A 20,283-nucleotide genomic window follows, 5' to 3' on the forward strand; every position below is an offset into this window, starting at 1 on the left:
GTGGTAAGGTGCGCCACTTGCGGCACTGCTGGATGTATGATAGCATCCACTTTTGCTAAGCCAGCTGAAATAGCCTGGAGTGCCCATACGGCTGCGAATGCCGGAGCAAACGACGCGCCGATAGCTTCATAGACAGATTTTAACCAAAGGTCCATCTGTCTGTCATTGGCATCTTTAAGTGAAGCGCCATCCTCCACTGCAACTGTGGACCTAGCTGCGAGTTTGGAAATCGGGGGGTCTACCTTTGGACACTGTGTCCAGCGCTTGACCACCTCAGGGGGGAAAGGGAAACGCGTATCTTTAGATCGTTTAGAGAAACGCCTTTCTGGGTGAGCGTCGTGCTTCTGGATTGATTCTCTGAAGTCAGCGTGATCCAACAAAGCACTCAATTTACGCTTGGGATAAAGGAAACGAAACTTCTCCTGCTCCGCAGCCGCCTCTTCTGCTGAAGGGGCTGGGGGAGAAATATCCAACAGCCTATTGATGGCTGAGATAAGGTCGTTTACCATGGCATCCCCATCAGGGGTATCCAGGTTGAGAGGGGTTCCAGGAATGGATTCCTGATCACTCTCATCAGACACATCACAGGGAGACTGATTGCGCTGAGACCCTGAGCAGTGTGATGACGTCGAGGGTCTTTCCCAGCGAGCTCGCTTAGGGTGGCTGGGGCTATCATCTGAGTCATAATCCTCGGCCTGTGAAGCCGGGGACCCCCCTGTGGGCTGGATTAATTCCAAGTGAGGGGGACCTGAGGACAGAGGCCTCGCCGTGCCCAAAGACTGAGCCCCATGCATAGATTGCAAGGTTTCAAGGATTTTTGCCATAGACACAGACATATTATCAGCAAAAACTGCAAAGTCTGTCCCTGTCACCGGGGCAGAACTTACAAGCGTCTCAGCCTGGGTCACTACCCCTCCGGACTCCGGCTGGCGAAGCAGCACCGGGTCGGAGCATTGCACACAATGGGGGTCATCGGAGCCTGCTGGTAGATTAGCCCCACATGCAGCACACGCATCACACACAGCCCTGGCCTTGGCAGCCTTGCGTTTTGAGGATGGCATGTTGTTGCTTCCACAGAGTGATCTGGGAGATGCAGCCAGAAGCGACCTCACAGTGCAAGAAATACAATATCTCTATATCCTACACAGTACACCGATACACCGTGAGGCACTAGAGGGACCAGCACAGAAAAATCGCTTACCGCCCGCTTAAAAAGCGGGTGTGTGGTCGCCAGATAGCCCCTAGTCCAGGTCTCCCAGAGCCTTGCGTCCTTCCTCCAGCCAGACTGCATGTAATGGCTGCCGGCGTCCTGAGAGAGAAGGGGGGCGGGCCCTGGGCGTTCCTGGTTCCTGTGCCTAGTGTGAGGGCTGGAGCATGTAAATCAGGCTCCAGCCCTCGTCGCTGCTAGCGAACAGCGTCTCTCCCCTACCCTGAATGACAGGGTGGGGGCGGGAACGAATCGGAGCTGCCGGCGTCCTAGGCCCAAAAAGCCGGGGACTCAATTTATAACCGCCGCCGCCGTAAAAGCGCGGACGGCGGATCCCCGGCGCACCACAAGTCACAGCAGCGCCGCCCGGTCCAGAGGGGGTCGGCGCTGCGTTCCCATACACAAAAAATCCCCCAGTAATCTGTAGGGACACTAACTCCAACCTTGCGGTCCCCGGCACACTACAACACCCAGCCAGCCCGGAGTGTGTCTGTGCCTGCCGGGGACACAGAGTACCTGTATGATGCAGGGCCTGTCCCTGATCGTACTCCTGCTCCGTCTCCATCAGGTTCTAATGGGTCTGTGGATGGAGCCCGGCGTCAGAGCTGAGAGGCCGGCAGGATCCCACTTCCACAGAGCCCTACCAGGGGATGTGGAAGGAAAACAGCATGTCAGGCTCCAGCCCTGTACCAGCAATAGGTACCTCAACCTTACAACACCATCCAGGGGTGAGAAGGGAGCATGCTGGGGACACTATATGTGTCCTCTTTTCTTCCATCCGAAATAGTCAGCAGCTACTGCTGACTAAAATCTGTGGAGCTATGCATGGAATGTCTGACCTCCTTCGCACACAAAGCTAAAACTGGAGAACCCGTGATACCAGGGGGGGGGGGGGGGGTATAGCCAGAGGGGGAGGGGCCTTGCACTTTTAATGTAGTGCTTTGTGTGGCCTCCAGAGGGCAGTAGCTATACCCCAATCGTCTGGGTCTCCCAATAGAGCGCTGAAGAAATCAACAGTCGGGTACATTCTGAGAAAAAAGGAATTGACTGGTGAGCTTGGGAACTCAAAAAGGCCTGGGCGTCCACGGATGACAACAGTGGTGGATGATCACCGCATACTTTCTTTGGTGAAGAAGAACCCGTTCACAACATCAACTGAAGTCCAGAACACTCTCAGTGAAGTAGGTGTATCTGTCTCTAAGTCAACAGTAAAGAGAAGACTCCATGAAAGTAAATACAAAGGGTTCACATCTAGATGCAAACCATTCATCAATTCCAAAAATAGACAGGCCAGAGTTAAATTTGCTGAAAAACACCTCATGAAGCCAGCTCAGTTCTGGAAAAGTATTCTATGGACAGATGAGACAAAGATCAACCTGTACCAGAATGATGGGAAGAAAAAGGTTTGGAGAAGAAAGGGAACGGCACATGATCCAAGGCACACCACATCCTCTGTAAAACATGGTGGAGGCAACGTGATGGCATGGGCATGCATGGCTTTCAATGGCACTGGGTCACTTGTGTTTATTGATGACATAACAGCAGACAAGAGTAGCCGGATGAATTCTGAAGTGTACCGGGATATACTTTCAGCCCAGATTCAGCCAAATGCCGCAAAGTTGATCGGACGGCGCTTCATAGTACAGATGGACAATGACCCCAAGCATACAGCCAAAGCTACCCAGGAGTTCATGAGTGCAAAAAAGTGGAACATTCTGCAATGGCCAAGTCAATCACCAGATCTTAACCCAATTGAGCATGCATTTCACTTGCTCAAATCCAGACTGAAGACGGAAAGACCCACAAACAAGCAAGACCTGAAGGCTGCGGCTGTAAAGGCCTGGCAAAGCATTAAGAAGGAGGAAACCCAGCGTTTGGTGATGTCCATGGGTTCCAGACTTAAGGCAGTGATTGCCTCCAAAGGATTCGCAACAAAATATTGAAAATAAAAATATTTTGTTTGGGTTTGGTTTATTTGTCCAATTACTTTTGACCTCCTAAAATGTGGAGTGTTTGTAAAGAAATGTGACAATTCCTACAATTTCTATCAGATATTTTTGTTCAAACCTTCAAATTAAACGTTACAATCTGCACTTGAATTCTGTTGTAGAGGTTTCATTTCAAATCCAATGTGGTGGCATGCAAAGCCCAACTCGCCAAAATTGTGTCACTGTCCAAAGATTTCTGGACCTAACTGTACATATATACTGTGTGTATATAATATATATACACATACACACAATGTATGCATACATACACACACACAATCCCCATATACTACATCACTACACCCGCCACATACTACACCTGCAATATACATCCCTATACACTACACCTGCAATATACATCCCTATATACTACACCTGCAAAATACATCCCTATACACTACACCTGTAATAAACTACACCTCTATATACTATACCACTATATACATCACTACACCCCTATATACACCTGTAATATACTACATCACTATATACTACACCTGTAATAAACTGCACCACTACATCACTATATACTACACCTGTGATAACCTACATCACTACACCCCTATATACTACACTTGTATTATACTACACCACTACACCCCTATATACACCTGTATTATACTACACCCCTATATACACCTGTATTATACTACACCCCTATATACACCTGTATTATACTACACCCCTATATACACCTGTATTATACTACACCACTACACCGCTATATACACCTGTATTATACTACACCCCTATATACACCTGTATTATACTACACCACTACACCGCTATATACACCTGTATTATACTACACCACTACACCGCTATATACACCTGTATTATACTACACCACTACACCCCCCCATATACACCTGTATTATACTACACCACTACACCCCCCCATATACCACACCTGTAAAACTACTTTCCCATATACTAAAACACTACACCCCAAATATTTGTCAACAGTTAACCCCGCAGGTTACTAGTAACCACTCACCTGTCTTCTTATTGTCCCCTCCTCAGACACCTCCGTACGAGCCCCCCACTGAGCGGCTTCTCTTTCACATGCCCAGGCTGCGCCGACTCTGTATTGCTAGGAGCCGCTGCTTCTCTCCGTACGGCCCCCGCCGTTGCAGCTTATTCTCCTGCCGGGCGGGAACTTTTCAAATGACACACGCGCGCCGTACTGACGATATCAGGGCGCGCGTGTGTCACAGAGAAAGCTGCCGCAGGGAACAGAGGAGAGATTCCTGCGTTCCGCTGCCTGCACTGACTGTGCGGAGCTGTAGGATCTGTCCTCTGTTCCCTACCCGGCACGCAGCGTGTGATGAGGGCAATCTGACCACGCGCCTCCCGGAGCCTGGAGCTACGGACAACAGGTCAGATTGCCCTCATCAGTGACCGGCCAGCAAGGACGCCCTGAATCAGGCGGGCCGGTCACAGAGAGTAGGCGGGCCGGATGTGGCCCACGGGCCGCCCCTTGCCCAGGTCTGCCTTAGGGTATGTTCACAATTGCGCTTTTGCAATTTTCAGCATTTTTACTTGTGTTTTTTCACACATTCATTAAGCAGGGCTCAAAATGCACAAAAAAAGTGACAGTTAAGGAATCTCATTTATGCCACTCCTGGAAGGCCGTGTTCACACGTTGCATTTCTGCTGCGTTTTTTCACAAGTTTTATACAAATTAAAAGCCTTTTTTTTGTGTTGTTTTTTTTACAGCAAAAGCGATGAAATTTCAGAAATCTGCCCACAATTGGGGTTTTTTTTACCCCTGACAAATGGAAAACTGCTGAAGATGAAGCATTGTGACTCTTTCAATATATTTCACCACTGAAAAAGAGAAAGTGGAAAAAAACGCAAAAAAACACAACCGTTGCTTTGGTGATTAATTAAATTTGTACTTTAGACAAATTACACCATAAACTAAGCAAATCTTGATTTTTTTTAAGCTTTTTTGCTGTCAAGAGAGCAGAAAAAAAAACGTATTGTGTGAACACAGCCTAAGGCCGCCTTCACACGTCCGTGAAAATCACGCACGTTTTTCACGGATGTGTCAAAGGTGCGTATTGTCTTCCGTGTGCCGTTTATGGCACAATGTGTGTTCTCCGTGTGTTATCCGTGATAGCACACGGAGAACCGGAACTTTCTGCTTACCTGTCCCTGGCGTTGCTGTCCGTGGTGCTGATCCGCGGTCTCCGGTCCTGCCGACTCCCCGCTGCTGCTGCTTCCGGCCACAGTGGAGTGAATATTCAATGAGCATAATGAGCGGGGATTGGAAGCAAGTGACAGCAGCGGCAGAGGCAGCAGGGCTGGAGAAGGTGAGTATAGATTTTTTTTTTTTGTGTGTGTGTTTTCTCCAGTGTGTGTCACACGGATCGCATCCGTGCGGGCCGTGTGACACCCGTGATGCCGGAGAAAAACTAACATGTCTACGCGTGGGGCACACGTATGCTCCACACGTACACACGGTCCATAGCAAAACAAGCACGTATACGCAGACCCATTGATTTTAATAGTTCTACGTGTGCCTGTGTCTCCGGCACATGAGAAAACGGAGCACACACGTACCGGAGACACGGACATGTGAAGGGGGCCTAAGCCACTGTGTATGCATGCACTGAAGGCGCCCCTGGGGTGTGTGCACACGACAGCTTTTTCAGGCGGCTTCCGAAAAATTGGAAAATGCTCAAAAGAATGAACATATCTAAAAATGCAAAGATGTGAAGAGAAAAGACGGGTCCAATCCTCTCTGGTGTTTTCGGCTCAGACGACAACTCAATGGGAAAGCTCAAAAGACGCCCACATGTCTCTTGGTGCTTTAAATAAAAAAAATTAAAAAAAAAAAAAAAAAAACCTCAAAAAACCCTAAAAAAGGACATCAGTGCCAAAACTGTTTGGCGCACTATCAGCAAATTAAAAAAAAAAACAACAAAAAAAAACCTGGCACAAAAGAGTCTTTTGTTTTCCTATTTACAAAACAATCATTTGCCTTCGCCTGAATTTAAAGGGCATTGTGTGCACATGGCTGTACTCAGATTCTGGGGCATTTAAAGAGAAAGTGTTGCAAAAATGCAACATGTGAACATAGCTGAACTCGTAGCTGCCCAAAGACCTGGGCACATCCGTAAGAATAAATCAGGTAGCACTGTACTGTGGTGAAGAGAAGAGACCGTACTGTCAGCTGCCAGAAGGGGAAGGAGACTGATCCTGCCTAGACCACAATGACCGCAACACTCGTGTGATCCCAGTGCTGTAATAAGTAAATTATAAGACCATCTTCTGTTCTGGCTATTTGGCCGCCATCATTATACAGATCACCAAACTTTTCCTCAATGCTAAAGTGATTGGACTCAACAGCCCATCAGGGGTCTTGGAAAGCTGGGGAAAAAAAAAAAACCCACAACAAAACACACACTACTAGCCTAGGGGATCCCTAAGCTTTTCCTCAATCCTGATATGCAATAACCCTTATCATTAACCCTTCAGGTAACATTACACCAGTACAACATCAGCATGGGATGTATCAGTTAATAGGTAGATTTGTCATTCAGGACTCTGGGAAAGCTGGGTGACAAATATACAGCCACCGATATAGTATCCAGAATGGTGTCACCTATTATTCCTGGCCTCATAAATGGTAAATGAGTTCATTTACTGTGCACCGGGACTGTCCTAGCCTGAAACCTAGGAAAGCTGGGTGACCAATACACAATGTCCATTATAGTACCCAGAGGGGGGTTTCACCGTGCCGCCTGCGAGGTTTGCTAATTTGTGAATCGGCACCAGGGATGCCTTAGTAAATTATTAAATGTTTTGCCTATCAGGAGCATAGAAAAGCTGGGTGATAACTATATAGGCATCAGTATATGGCTTCCTGAGGAGCAGCTTTCCCAGACCCCTGAATGGTAAATCCGCCCAGTTAATGGGATGTCTTTGTGAACGATGACATGATTTCCTATCAGGAGGCTGGGAAAGCTGGGTGACCACCAATCGAGCCTCCATCGAAGGGATCACCAGGTTTTTCCTGCTTACTATTATGTATACCGAGATGGGAATGTCCTAGAGAATCAGTCACTCATCTGCCCATCAGGAGTCTGGGAAAGCTGGGTGCCCGGAGATCCCCCTCTCCTATGAGCCCTGTGTGGGGTGTTTTTGGGCAGATTTTTCATCCAGAGGGCAGGATAATAAACGGTTACCTAGCAACGGCCAAATCCAAGGCACCTAAATGATGGTGTATAAAAAACGGACAGCAGGGGGCGACTCAAGGACCCGGGGTATTATGGGTAGCGCCGGTCCGGATGTGTACGCACCACCGCCCCCTACACCCGGATATCCCGCCCCTCTCTCCGACTGTCACCGTTACCTGCAGAGTTGACGTTGTCATCTCATCTCCCGGTCCCGGTGTCTTCGGGGGTTTCCTCTGGATTCCGGGGCCTGTCAGTTCACCGGAACCGGAAGTGACGTCAGTCGAACCCGGAAGCCGCTGCTTTCAGCACGTGATGCGTTGCGCGATGACTGCAGCGGTCGTCATGACAACCAGCATCATTGTAATGTGGCTATTAGCTTTACGTAATGTAAGGGGCGGGCTGGGCCGGGAGGCAGGGGCCAATTGCCCCCGGGCTGCTCTCCCAGCTATTGTAGAGGGCCGGCCGCCTGCTGCATAATGTCATTATAGCACATGGCCGCGCACAGGGAATTGCGCGCGGCCGTGTCTCCTGTACTGTGATGCGGCCGGGCACACTGACATTACAGGTGCACACAGTGCTGACCGGCCGCATAGTACAGGAGACACGGCCGCGCGCAATTCACTGTGCGCGCCCATGTGTGTTATAATGGCTTCCTGCAGCGCGATTATTTGTATGTGAATGTTTTCAAATATGTATATGCTTCTATGTGACTATATCTGTATATGTGTCTGTATATGTATGTGTATATATAGCTGTACGCTGTGTGTGTGTGTATACAGCTGTACGCTGTGTGTGTATATGGCTGTGTGCTGTGCGTGTGTATACGGCTGTGCGTGTGTATATATAGCTGTACGCTGTGTGTGTGTATACGGCTGTATGCTGTGCGTGTGTATACGGCTGTGCGTGTGTATATATAGCTGTACGCTGTGTGTGTGTATACGGCTGTATGCTGTGCGTGTGTATACGGCTGTGCGTGTGTATATATAGCTGTACGCTGTGTGTGTGTATACGGCTGTATGCTGTGCGTGTGTATACGGCTGTGCGTGTGTATATATAGCTGTACGCTGTGTGTGTGTATACGGCTGTATGCTGTGCGTGTGTATACGGCTGTGCGTGTGTATATATAGCTGTACGCTGTGTGTGTGTATACGGCTGTATGCTGTGCGTGTGTATACAGCTGTGCGTGTGTATATATAGCTGTACGCTGTGTGTGTGTATACGGCTGTATGCTGTGCGTGTGTATACGGCTGTGCGTGTGTATATATAGCTGTACGCTGTGTGTGTGTATACGGCTGTATGCTGTGCGTGTGTATACGGCTGTGCGTGTGTATATATAGCTGTACGCTGTGTGTGTGTATACGGCTGTATGCTGTGCGTGTGTATACGGCTGTGCGTGTGTATATATAGCTGTACGCTGTGTGTGTGTATACGGCTGTATGCTGTGCGTGTGTATACGGCTGTGCGTGTGTATATATAGCTGTACGCTGTGTGTGTGTATACGGCTGTATGCTGTGCGTGTGTATACGGCTGTGCGTGTGTATATATAGCTGTACGCTGTGTGTGTGTATACGGCTGTATGCTGTGCGTGTGTATACAGCTGAGCGTGTGTATACAGCTGTACGCTGTGTGTGTGTGTATACAACTGTGCGTGTGTCAGGGAGAGGAAGATAATCCAGCATCCAGTTCCAGAAATTTAAAACATCAATTTTATTCAGAAAAAAAGTTAAAACTCCATGTTCCATAGTTGCATTAAAAGCGCATCATAGCAGGTGTAAAAATGGATAGGCTATTTACTTCATGCAGCATTTGCTTGGACCTGTCCCGCCCACAGCCATGACTCAGTCATGGGTACGGGATTGAAATAGACCAGGTGAGTGCTGCTAAGAGCAGTTCTACTATTCATATGTGAGGCCGTATGGCACATTTTATAAAAATATTTTAGTGTAGGACTGCTTCAAATGAGATTTGCCGTGACGTGGCGAGGCAGCTCAAGAAATTGCAATTTTTTGCCAAAAATCTCAAAATTTTTAAAATAAGTACAGTTTGGAATGTTTAGTGCCGCAGTGCACATTTGGTGCTGGCTTTTTGTTTTTTCTTATGTGACTATATCTGTATATGTGTCTGTATATGTATGTGTATATATAGCTGTACGCTGTGTGTGTGTATACGGCTGTATGCTGTGCGTGTGTATACGGCTGTGCGTGTGTATATATAGCTGTACGCTGTGTGTGTGTATACGGCTGTATGCTGTGCGTGTGTATACGGCTGTGCGTGTGTATATATAGCTGTACGCTGTGTGTGTGTATACGGCTGTATGCTGTGCGTGTGTATACGGCTGTGCGTGTGTGTATATATAGCTGTACGCTGTGTGTGTGTATACGGCTGTATGCTGTGCGTGTGTATACAGCTGAGCGTGTGTATACAGCTGTACGCTGTGTGTGTGTATACGGCTGTATGCTGTGCGTGTGTATACGGCTGTGCGTGTGTATATATAGCTGTACGCTGTGTGTGTGTGTATACGGCTGTATGCTGTGCGTGTGTATACGGCTGTGCGTGTGTATATATAGCTGTACGCTGTGTGTGTGTATACGGCTGTATGCTGTGCGTGTGTATACGGCTGTGCGTGTGTATATATAGCTGTACGCTGTGTGTGTGTATACGGCTGTATGCTGTGCGTGTGTATACGGCTGTGCGTGTGTATATATAGCTGTACGCTGTGTGTGTGTATACGGCTGTATGCTGTGCGTGTGTATACGGCTGTGCGTGTGTGTATATATAGCTGTACGCTGTGTGTGTGTATACGGTGTGAGGTAGCGTCGTCGGCTGCGCTGCAGAAGACACGGGATCCAGGCACCAAGGTTCACAGCACACGGTTTATTCCAAAGAAAAAAGTCCATAATATTACATATGTGCCTTTCCGGCAGAGAACTCAGGGAGATGTGATCACTCCCTCACACCCGGCACACCTGCCCTTGTTCCTGAATCTATTTATCCCTCCCTTCAGCCTGTAGGGAAAACAGCATTAACCCTATAGTGGATTATCATAGAGTGAGCACAACCGGGGCGAGACATACCGGCCGTCATAGATAACCCCGGTCACAGTCTCACATACCCCCCCCCTTAGTTCAAGCGTGCGGGGTTGAACTCCTGCCATCCAACACGGGCCGCGGGACAAGGCATCGGCGTTGCCCTGCAACCTACCGGCCCGGTGTTCAACCGTAAACCGGAAGTTCTGCAGAGAAAGGAACCACCGGGTAACCCGGGCATTCCGTTCCTTGGCGGACCTCATCCAGACCAGTGGAGAGTGATCCGTTACCAAGCGAAACTGACGTCCCAGCAGGTAATAGCGTAGGGACTCCAAGGCCCACTTGATCGCCAGGCACTCCTTCTCCACTACGCTATAATTCCGCTCGGGAGGGGTGAGCTTCCTACTTAAGAAGGTGACGGGGTGTTCCACCCCCTGAACCACCTGAGACAGCACTGCCCCCAGGCCGACCTCCGAGGCGTCAGTCTGTACTATGAACTCTTTCCGGAAATCAGGGTTTACAAGAACGGGCTGTCCGCACAGGACCCCCTTCAGGGCCCGGAAGGAGTCCTCGGCCTGCGGAGTCCAGTGCACCATGACGGACTTCTTGCCTTTGAGAAGGTCCGTCAAGGGGGCTGATAGTCCCGCAAAATCTTTTACAAACCTCCTGTAGTACCCCACGATACCCAGGAAGGCCCTAACCTGCTTCGTGGTCAGGGGTCTAGGCCACTTCTGGATCGCCTCAACTTTGTTAATTTGGGGCTTAATCACTCCTTGGCCTATTACGTAGCCCAAGTAGCGGGCTTCCGTGAGTCCCAACGCACATTTCTTGGGATTGGCTGTCAATCCGGCTGTTCGAAGCGCGTCCACCACCGCTTGTACCTGTTCCAAGTGGGTCTGCCAATCGGAGCTGTAAATAATGATGTCATCAAGGTACGCTGATGCATACGCCTGGTGGGGTTCCAGTACTAAGTCCATCAACCTCTGGAACGTGGCCGGAGCGCCATGTAACCCAAAAGGCAAGACAACATAGTGGAAGAGACCCTCCGGCGTAACAAAAGCGGTTTTCTCCTTGGCGGACTCCGTCAGTGGCACCTGCCAGTACCCCTTGGTCAGGTCGAGCGTGGTAAAATACCGCGCCTGTCCCAGCCTATCAATCAGCTCATCCACCCGGGGCATGGGGTAGAGATCAAACTTGGATATTTCGTTCAATCTCCTAAAGTCATTGCAGAACCTTAAGGAGCCATCGGGTTTTGGTATTAGGACAATCGGACTAGCCCATTCACTCCGGGATTTTTCGATGACCCCCAGGCGTAACATTGACTTTACTTCCTCTGATATGGCTTGTCGTCGAGCCTCCGGTACCCGGTATGACTTCAGGCGTACCTTCAGGTGGGGCTCGGTGACAATATCATGTCGTATCAGACTGGTCCTACCGGGCAGCTCGGAGAAGACATCGGGGTTCTGCTGAACCAACCGTCTGGCCTCTCGCCTCTGTGTCTTGGTGAGGGCTTCTCCAATCCTTACTTCCGGTTCGTCCTCTCCGGAGGTCGCTGGAGCCGGATGTGAACGACCCGAAGAGGAGGGAGGTGGGGAAAAAACAGCCATCAGGTTTTCCCGTTCCTGCCAAGGTTTTAATAAGTTGACATGGTATATTTGTTCAGGTTTCCGCCTACCGGGCTGCCACACTTTATAGTTAACCACCCCGACTCTTTCCTTTATCTCGTAGGGGCCTTGCCACTGAGCCAGGAATTTACTCTCTGCCGTGGGAATCAATACCAACACCCGATCCCCGGGTTTAAAGGTCCGCACGGTGGCGTGTCTATTGTAGCGGCTGCTTTGCGCGGCCTGAGCCTCCTGTAAATGCTCCTTCACAATTGGCATGACCGCGCTTATGCGGTTCTGCATACCCAAAATGTGTTCAATCACACTTTTATGGGGGGTGGGCTCCTGCTCCCAGGTTTCTTTTGCCAGGTCCAACAATCCCCGGGGATGTCGCCCGTATAACAATTCAAAAGGCGAAAACCCCGTGGATGCCTGTGGCACCTCTCGTATGGCAAACATCAAATAGGGAAGCATCATATCCCAGTCTTTCCCGTCTTTGGAAATCACCCTTTTGAGCATGGTTTTCAGGGTTTTATTGAATTGTTCCACTAAACCATCCGTCTGAGGATGATACACAGACGTACGCAACTGCTTGATCTGGAGTAGCCGGCATAGCTCTTTGGTCACTTTAGACATGAATGGGGTCCCCTGATCCGTAAGGATCTCCTTGGGCAACCCCACCCGGCAGAACACAGCAAACAACTCCCGAGCTATAAGCTTGGCTGCAGTATGTCTGAGAGGTATCGCCTCTGGATACCGGGTGGCATAGTCAACGATCACTAGGATATGCTGGTGCCCTCGAGCAGACTTTACGAGGGGCCCCACCAGATCCATCCCTATCCGTTCAAAAGGGACTTCTATAATGGGTAACGGTACCAACGGACTGCGAAAGTGGGTCAGGGGTGCGGTAAGCTGACACTCCGGGCAGGTTTCGCAGAACCGTTTTACCTCCCCAAAGACCCCGGGCCAATAGAACCTTTGCAATATTCGCTCCTGCGTTTTCTTGACCCCTAGGTGACCACTCATCAGGTGTTTATGAGCCAAGTCGAGGACCCGCCGGCGATACGGCTGGGGCACCACCAACTGCTCTACCCCTACGCCCCGTATTTCATCTACCCGGTAGAGTAAATCCTGCTTAAGAGCGAAATGGGGGTATCTTACCTGGGCACCAGGCAGCTGTGCCACCCCGTCAACTACTGTCACCCGACTCCGGGCATGTATTAATGTAGGGTCCTGGAGTTGGGCTGTCCCAAACGTATCCGGGGACGCCTCCAACTCCGGGATGGGCTCGACCGTCTCAGCCTCTCCTGCCAATACCTCTAGGGGCGACCTATCAGGTTCACATCCTGTCCCTATCATGGGGACCCCTACGGCAGGCGTCCCGGATTCAGGATTGTAGGGCTCAGGTCCCGGACTGACCAATATCTGAGGGGACTTAGGAGGTCCCTTCCATAAAGTCCAAAAATAGGGCAGATCCCTTCCTAGGATCACATCATAGGGAAGAGTATTAATAAGTCCCACCTCATGTTGCACCTGACCGCAAGGTGCTGTGATGGTGACTATCCCCGTGGGATAGTCTCGGCGGTCCCCATGTATGCAAACCACCCCCACGGTACGTCCGGTGGCCTTTACTTTAGCCCTTAGGGTTGATCGCACAAGGGTCACTAAGCTTCCGGAATCCAACAAGCCTGTAACCGGACATCCATTCACCTGAATTTGGCACAAGTGGGGCTCAGTCTCTGGGTAGACCAGGTCAGCGGTACACACCACCTGAGCATACATTGAACCCCGCCGGGTAACCCCACAATCCATGGGCTCCGTGGTGAGTGGACACTGGGCTTCCATATGTCCCACCCGCTGGCACCGCCAACATCTAATAGGGAAGGACACCCCCTTGACGAGTTGTCGTTTAGGGTACATAGTTTTCCGGACCTCAGGGACGGAGGGTGCGGCTTCCGACGGGACGGTAGCGGACTCCCGCACCGGTGTCAGCGGTGGGTCCTTGGCCCTAGGCTTGGAGGGGCCGGACCGACGGGCGGTACGCAAAGTCTCAGTGTCCCGTATCAAGTCCTGCGTAGCCACATGCCGCTCTACCAGGGACACTAATTGGTCCAGGGTACTCGGGTCACCCTGTCCGACCCACCGTTGAACGGTGACGGGTAAAGTGCGCACAAAACGATCCACTACTACCCTTTCCACCATTTGCGCCGGGCTCAGAGTGTCAGGCTGCAACCACTTTTTTACAAGATGTAACAAGTCATAGGCCTGGGAGCGTACGGGTTTGGCTTCCTCATAGAACCACTGATTTACCCGCTGAGCCCGTACATAGGTATTCACCCCCAACCGAGCCAGTATTTCGGCTTTCAGGGTCACATAGTCAAGGGCGTCCTCGGTACAGAGGTCCAGGTATGCTTTTTGGGGTTCCCCCGTCAGATAAGGTGACAATACCTCAGCCCACTGCGGGGTCGGCAGCTTTTCCCGCTCGGCCACCCGTTCAAACACCGCCAGGAACGCTTCCACATCATCACCCGGGGTCATCTTTTGCAACGCTTGTCTCACCGCTTTCCGGACGCTGCCGTCGTCACCCGGTCCCTGGGTTGTTGCTGCCGGTCCGGCACGGATCGACTTGGCCAGGAGAACCATCTGTTCTTGGTGCCTTTTTTCCTGCAATTGCAAGGCTTGCTGCTGACGTGCATTGGCCTGATCCATCTGTTCTTGGAATTTTTTTTCCTGCACTTGCAAGGATTGGAGCAGGTGTGCATTGGTTTGTAGCTGCTGTGCATTAGCCTGTTGCTGCTGTGCATTAGCCTGAGCCAAATGCTTTATTATGTCCTCCATGGCGTCGCCGGGTTTGGGCTGTAGTATAGCCGCTCGAATCCAGGACATGCGCAGCTGGGTCACCAGGGATGAATGCTACACCTCACCGGCTGTCATGCCCGCCGATTCTCCACCATATGTGAGGTAGCGTCGTCGGCTGCGCTGCAGAAGACACGGGATCCAGGCACCAAGGTTCACAGCACACGGTTTATTCCAAAGAAAAAAGTCCATAATATTACATATGTGCCTTTCCGGCAGAGAACTCAGGGAGATGTGATCACTCCCTCACACCCGGCACACCTGCCCTTGTTCCTGAATCTATTTATCCCTCCCTTCAGCCTGTAGGGAAAACAGCATTAACCCTATAGTGGATTATCATAGAGTGAGCACAACCGGGGCGAGACATACCGGCCGTCATAGATAACCCCGGTCACAGTCTCACAACGGCTGTATGCTGTGCGTGTGTATACAGCTGAGCGTGTGTATACAGCTGTACGCTGTGTGTGTGTGTATACAACTGTGCGTGTGTCAGGGAGAGGAAGATAATCCAGCATCCAGTTCCAGAAATTTAAAACATCAATTTTATTCAGAAAAAAAGTTAAAACTCCATGTTCCATAGTTGCATTAAAAGCGCATCATAGCAGGTGTAAAAATGGATATGCATTTCGGACGTATGTGTCCTTAGTCTAGATCTAGACTAAGGACACATACGTCCGAAATGCGTATCCATTTTTACACCTGCTATGATGCGCTTTTAATGCAACTATGGAACATGGAGTTTTAACTTTTTTTCTGAATAAAATTGATGTTTTAAATTTCTGGAACTGGATGCTGGATTATCTTCCTCTCCCTGAACCTTGTGGTGACAAGGTCTAACTACCAAAGGTCCGTGCACCGTTCTGGCTGATGGTCTAATCTCCTGAAAGGGTGAGCTGTTTTTTTCTTCTTCTTAGCTGTGCGTGTGTGTATATGGCTGTGCGTGTGTGTATATGGCTGTGCGTGTGTGTATATGGCTGTGCGTGTGTGTATATGGCTGTGCGTGTGTGTATACGGCTGTGCGTGTGTGTATACGGCTATGCGTGTGTGTATACGGCTGTGCGTGTGTGTATATGGCTGTGCGTGTGTGTATACGGCTGTGCATCATGATTAAGAACGTTCCAGTGTTCGAAACGCGTCTCTCTTGTTCATTAATGGACTTTTTTATGGAATTTTAACCTTATCTATATAAAGGCAGAGTTTTATTTTTATAAAGACATAGATGCTGGAATTTTTCCTTTGGGCTGTACATGTGTATACAGCTGTATGCTGTGTGTAGGTGTATACGGCTGTGTGTACGTGTCTGCGTATATGTATGTGTATATGGCTGTACGCTGTGTATAGGTGTCGGTATATGTATATATCTGTATACTGTGTGTGCACGTCTATGACGTGTGGGAGTACATGTGTGTGTATATGTGTTCACATCTCTGTACTGTATGTTTACATGTCCGTGTTTCTGGGGTTGTGTATGTGTGTAAGATGCCTGTATGTGAGGCTGCGTGCCCACCATCAGGGTTCACAGCATTGTGGATTCAGAGTGTTTTCGCTGCGTTGTACAGTACAAGCACAGTGGATGGGATTTGTAGAAATCCTCTGCGCACTGTGCGTGTGCAGCTCACAGCGAAAACTGACCTGTGGTGCGGCTTCCTGAGCCCTGGTATGTTAATTTATTGCTGTGTCTCCACAGAAAGAATAGAAGAGACCACAGTGGCCCGAACCCTGGCTGTGGGCACCGGCCGCTGTGGTCCCTGCGGAGAGCACTCACAGCCCCACAGGAGAGGACATGTGTCCAGGACACACCATGTCCAGACCGTGGGCACAATCTTATAGTGTATTGTGGTGTATGTGTAAAACATTTGTATTTTTAGGGCACAACACTAAATCTATAAGGGTGAGTGTCCACCATCAGGCGTCCTCGCGGTCTGGACACAGCGTGCTTTCTCTGGTGGAGATGCTAGTGCAGCACCCCACAGGGCCTGGGGGTTACTCGTCGCCGGGCCGGTGAAGGGTCAGGGGGATGGATGTCACGGGTGGCCTGCCCGGTTTCGTGACCCCGAGGTGTCCATGGAGAAGGGGGGATGGATGGAATAATTTTGTGACGCCACCTGCAGTACGCGGCCAGGGATTAGCCGCTGCTGCTGTCGCTGTCTTCTGGGGCAGATGGTAATTGCAGCTAAGATGGTTTGGCTCCCCTCAGGTGGAGTAGGCCCCGGGGAGGATAATGAGGGGAGTAGTGGCTGTTGGCGCCAGTTATAAGAGTCCAAGTCGGCTACTGCGGTTCCAGGTGTCTTTACTAACAGTCTTTGCATTGCCCGGGAGGCACCGGACACTGCCGTGCTGGGCCCCGTCGACCTCGGATGAGTTGGAGGAAGCCACCAGTGTTTAGAAAGTGTCCTAAGGGTGTCCCTTCAGGAGAGGGGGAACCCGTGAGCACCTCGCTCCAAGCCTCAGGCCCCATGAGAAGAAAAAGGAGAATAAGTGGTGTTGTGTCGCCAGAACTGAAGCCCCGACTTGACTGCCGGGTGTGTGTGTGTGTGTGTGTGTGTGTGATGCTCCTCTTCTACCCCAAGTGAGCGGGAAAGTCCCAAGCTTCGTGATGGCCACCCCCTGCCTACCCTAGTCTGGCTCCCCAGTGAGAAGGCGCCTAAGCTGTATGTAAAGTGTATGTGTAACACCGGTGATTAACCCCTTCCTTACCCGAGGTGAATACTGCACCTTAAAAGATGTGCAGTACCCTGTGGCAACTGGAGCCGCAGGGGCGCCACACTAGTTTCTTGGAGACTTCTATAAATCCATCCACTGTGCTTATACTGTACAACGCAGCATTTTGGAATCAGTGAAAACACTTTGCGTCCAAGACGCTGCTGACACTGATCGTGGCACGGACCCTAAGGGCTCGTTCACATATGTGTTAGGGAATTTAATTTGTCTTTCCATGTTTATGAAAATAAAAGTGAAATTAACCCCTGCACTGTGACGTACAGTTAGGTCCAGAAATATTTGACACAATTTTGGCGAGTTGGGCTCTGCATGCCACCACATTGGATTGAAATGAAACCTCTACAACAGAATTCAAGTGCAGATTGTAACGTTTAATTTGAAGGTTGGAACAAAAATATCTGATAGAAATTGTAGGAATTGTCACATTTCTTTACAAACACTCCACATTTTAGGAGGTCAAAAGTAATTGGACAAATAAACCAAACCCAAAAAAAAATTTTTAGTTTCAATATTTTGTTGCGAATCCTTTGGAGGCAATCACTGCCTTAAGTCTGGAACCCATGGACATCACCAAACGCTGGGTTTCCTCCTTCTTAATACTTTGCCAGGCCTTTACAGCTGCAGCCTTCAGGTCTTGCTTGTTTGTGGGTCTTTCCGTCTTAAGTTTGGATTTGAGCAAGTGAAATGCATGCTCAATTGGGTTAAGATCTGGTGATTGACTTGGCCATTGCAGAATGTTCCACTTTTTTGCACTCGTGAACTCCTGGGTAGCTTTGGCTGTATGCTTGGGGTCATTGTCCATCTGTACTATGAAGCGCCGTCCGATCAACTTTGCGGCATTTGGCTGAATCTGGGCTGAAAGTATATCCCGGTACACTTCAGAATTCATCCGGCTACTCTTGTCTGCTGTTATGTCATCAATAAACACAAGTGACCCAGTGCCATTGAAAGCCATGCATGCCCATGCCATCACGTTGCCTCCACCATGTTTTACAGAGGATGTGGTGTGCCTTGGATCATGTGCCGTTCCCTTTCTTCTCCAAACTTTTTTCTTCCCATCATTCTGGTACAGGTTGATCTTGGTCTCATCTGTCCATAGAATAATTTTCCAGAACTGAGCTGGCTTCATGAGGTGTTTTTCAGCAAATGTAACTCTGGCCTGTCTATTTTTGGAATTGATGAATGGTTTGCATCTAGATGTGAACCCTTTGTATTTACGTTCATGGAGTCTTCTCTTTACTGTTGACTTAGAGACAGATACACCTACTTCACTGAGAGTGTTCTGGACTTCAGTTGATGTTGTGAACGGGTTCTTCTTCACCAAAGAAAGTATGCGGCGATCATCCACCACTGTTGTCATCCGTGGACGCCCAGGCCTTTTTGAGTTCCCAAGCTCACCAGTCAATTCCTTTTTTCTCAGAATGTACCCGACTGTTGATTTTGCTACTCCAAGCATGTCTGCTATCTCTCTGATGGATTTTTTCTTTTTTTTTTCAGCCTCAGGATGTTCTGCTTCACCTCAATTGAGAGTTCCTTAGACCGCATGTTGTCTGGTCACAGCAACAGCTTCCAAATGCAAAACCACACACCTGTAATCAACCCCAGACCTTTTAACTACTTCATTGATTACAGGTTAACGAGGGAGACGCCTTCAGAGTTAATTGCAGCCCTTAAAGTCCCTTGTCCAATTACTTTTGGTCCCTTGAAAAAGAGGAGGCTATGCATTACAGAGCTATGATTCCTAAACCCTTTCTCCGATTTGGATGTGAAAACTCTCATATTGCAGCTGGGAGTGTGCACTTTCAGCCCATATTATATATATAATTGTATTTCTGAACATGTTTTTGTAAACAGCTAAAATAACAAAACTTGTGTCACTGTCCAAATATTTCTGGACCCAACTGTAGCTATGTGACCACCTTTTGGCCTCTTCACGTGCCTGTGTATCTGGTACGTGTTATATCCGCTTTTTTCATGGGTACTATATGTACCCATTATAACATATGGTGCTGCTCCCATGTCCGTGTGTTTACACAGACCGTGTGTGATCCCTACAGAGACATCTGTTTCTTTTTTCCCAGCAGCGCAGATGACAAGGGCTAATAGAAGCCTATGGGGCCGTGAGAAACACATACAGCACACAGATAGCATCAGTGTATAGTCTGTGTGCCAGCCGTGTTCCGTACGAATTTAACATTGAAAATATAGGAGAAGCTTTGTATTGTTGTACATGTATTTAGCTGGGTTATGGTACTGTATCTATGTAGTAAGCATGGTTTTGCTCCTATATCAATACAGTAAGCTCAGTTATGGTACCATAGTTAAGCAGTAAGCTTAGTTCTGTTACTGTTACAGCATGTTCTGTTCCCATAGCTATGGAGGAGGCTTGGTTCTATTGCTGTTTCTATGTTGTAGACCAAGTACAATTTTGTTCCTGTATGGATACAGTAAGCTCGGTTCTGCTCCTGTATCTCTGTAGTAAGCTCAGCTCTGATCTTGTATCACTGTAGTAAGCTCGGTTCTGCTCCCTTATCTCTGTAGTAAGCTCAGTTCTGCTCCCTTATCTCTGTAGTAAGCTTGGTTTTGCTTCTATATCTCTGTAGTAAGCTTGGTTCTGCACCCTTATCTCTGTAGTAAGCTTGGTTTTGCTCCCTTATCTCTGCAGTAAGCTCAGTTCTGCTCCCTTATCTCTGC

At 49.2% G+C, this 20,283-nt stretch overlaps 2 protein-coding genes across 2 annotated transcripts in view; both read right to left on the reverse strand.

The window, feature by feature from the left end:
- The window catches only part of VPS4A (vacuolar protein sorting 4 homolog A), a 61,852-nt gene extending 54,170 nt beyond the window's left edge, over positions 1-7,682 (reverse strand). Inside the window, exon 1 of the mRNA XM_075326012.1 lies at positions 7,559-7,682. Within this exon, the coding sequence (XP_075182127.1) occupies positions 7,559-7,579 (21 nt within the window). The 5' untranslated portion in view covers positions 7,580-7,682. The remainder of the gene's footprint in view (positions 1-7,558) is intronic.
- PSMD7 (proteasome 26S subunit, non-ATPase 7) overlaps positions 1-20,283 on the reverse strand; it is a 627,368-nt gene that overhangs the window by 225,110 nt on the left and 381,975 nt on the right. The window lies entirely within an intron of this gene.

This window comes from Anomaloglossus baeobatrachus, chromosome 10 (assembly GCF_048569485.1).
Source record: "Anomaloglossus baeobatrachus isolate aAnoBae1 chromosome 10, aAnoBae1.hap1, whole genome shotgun sequence".
Lineage (NCBI taxonomy): Eukaryota > Metazoa > Chordata > Amphibia > Anura > Aromobatidae > Anomaloglossus > Anomaloglossus baeobatrachus.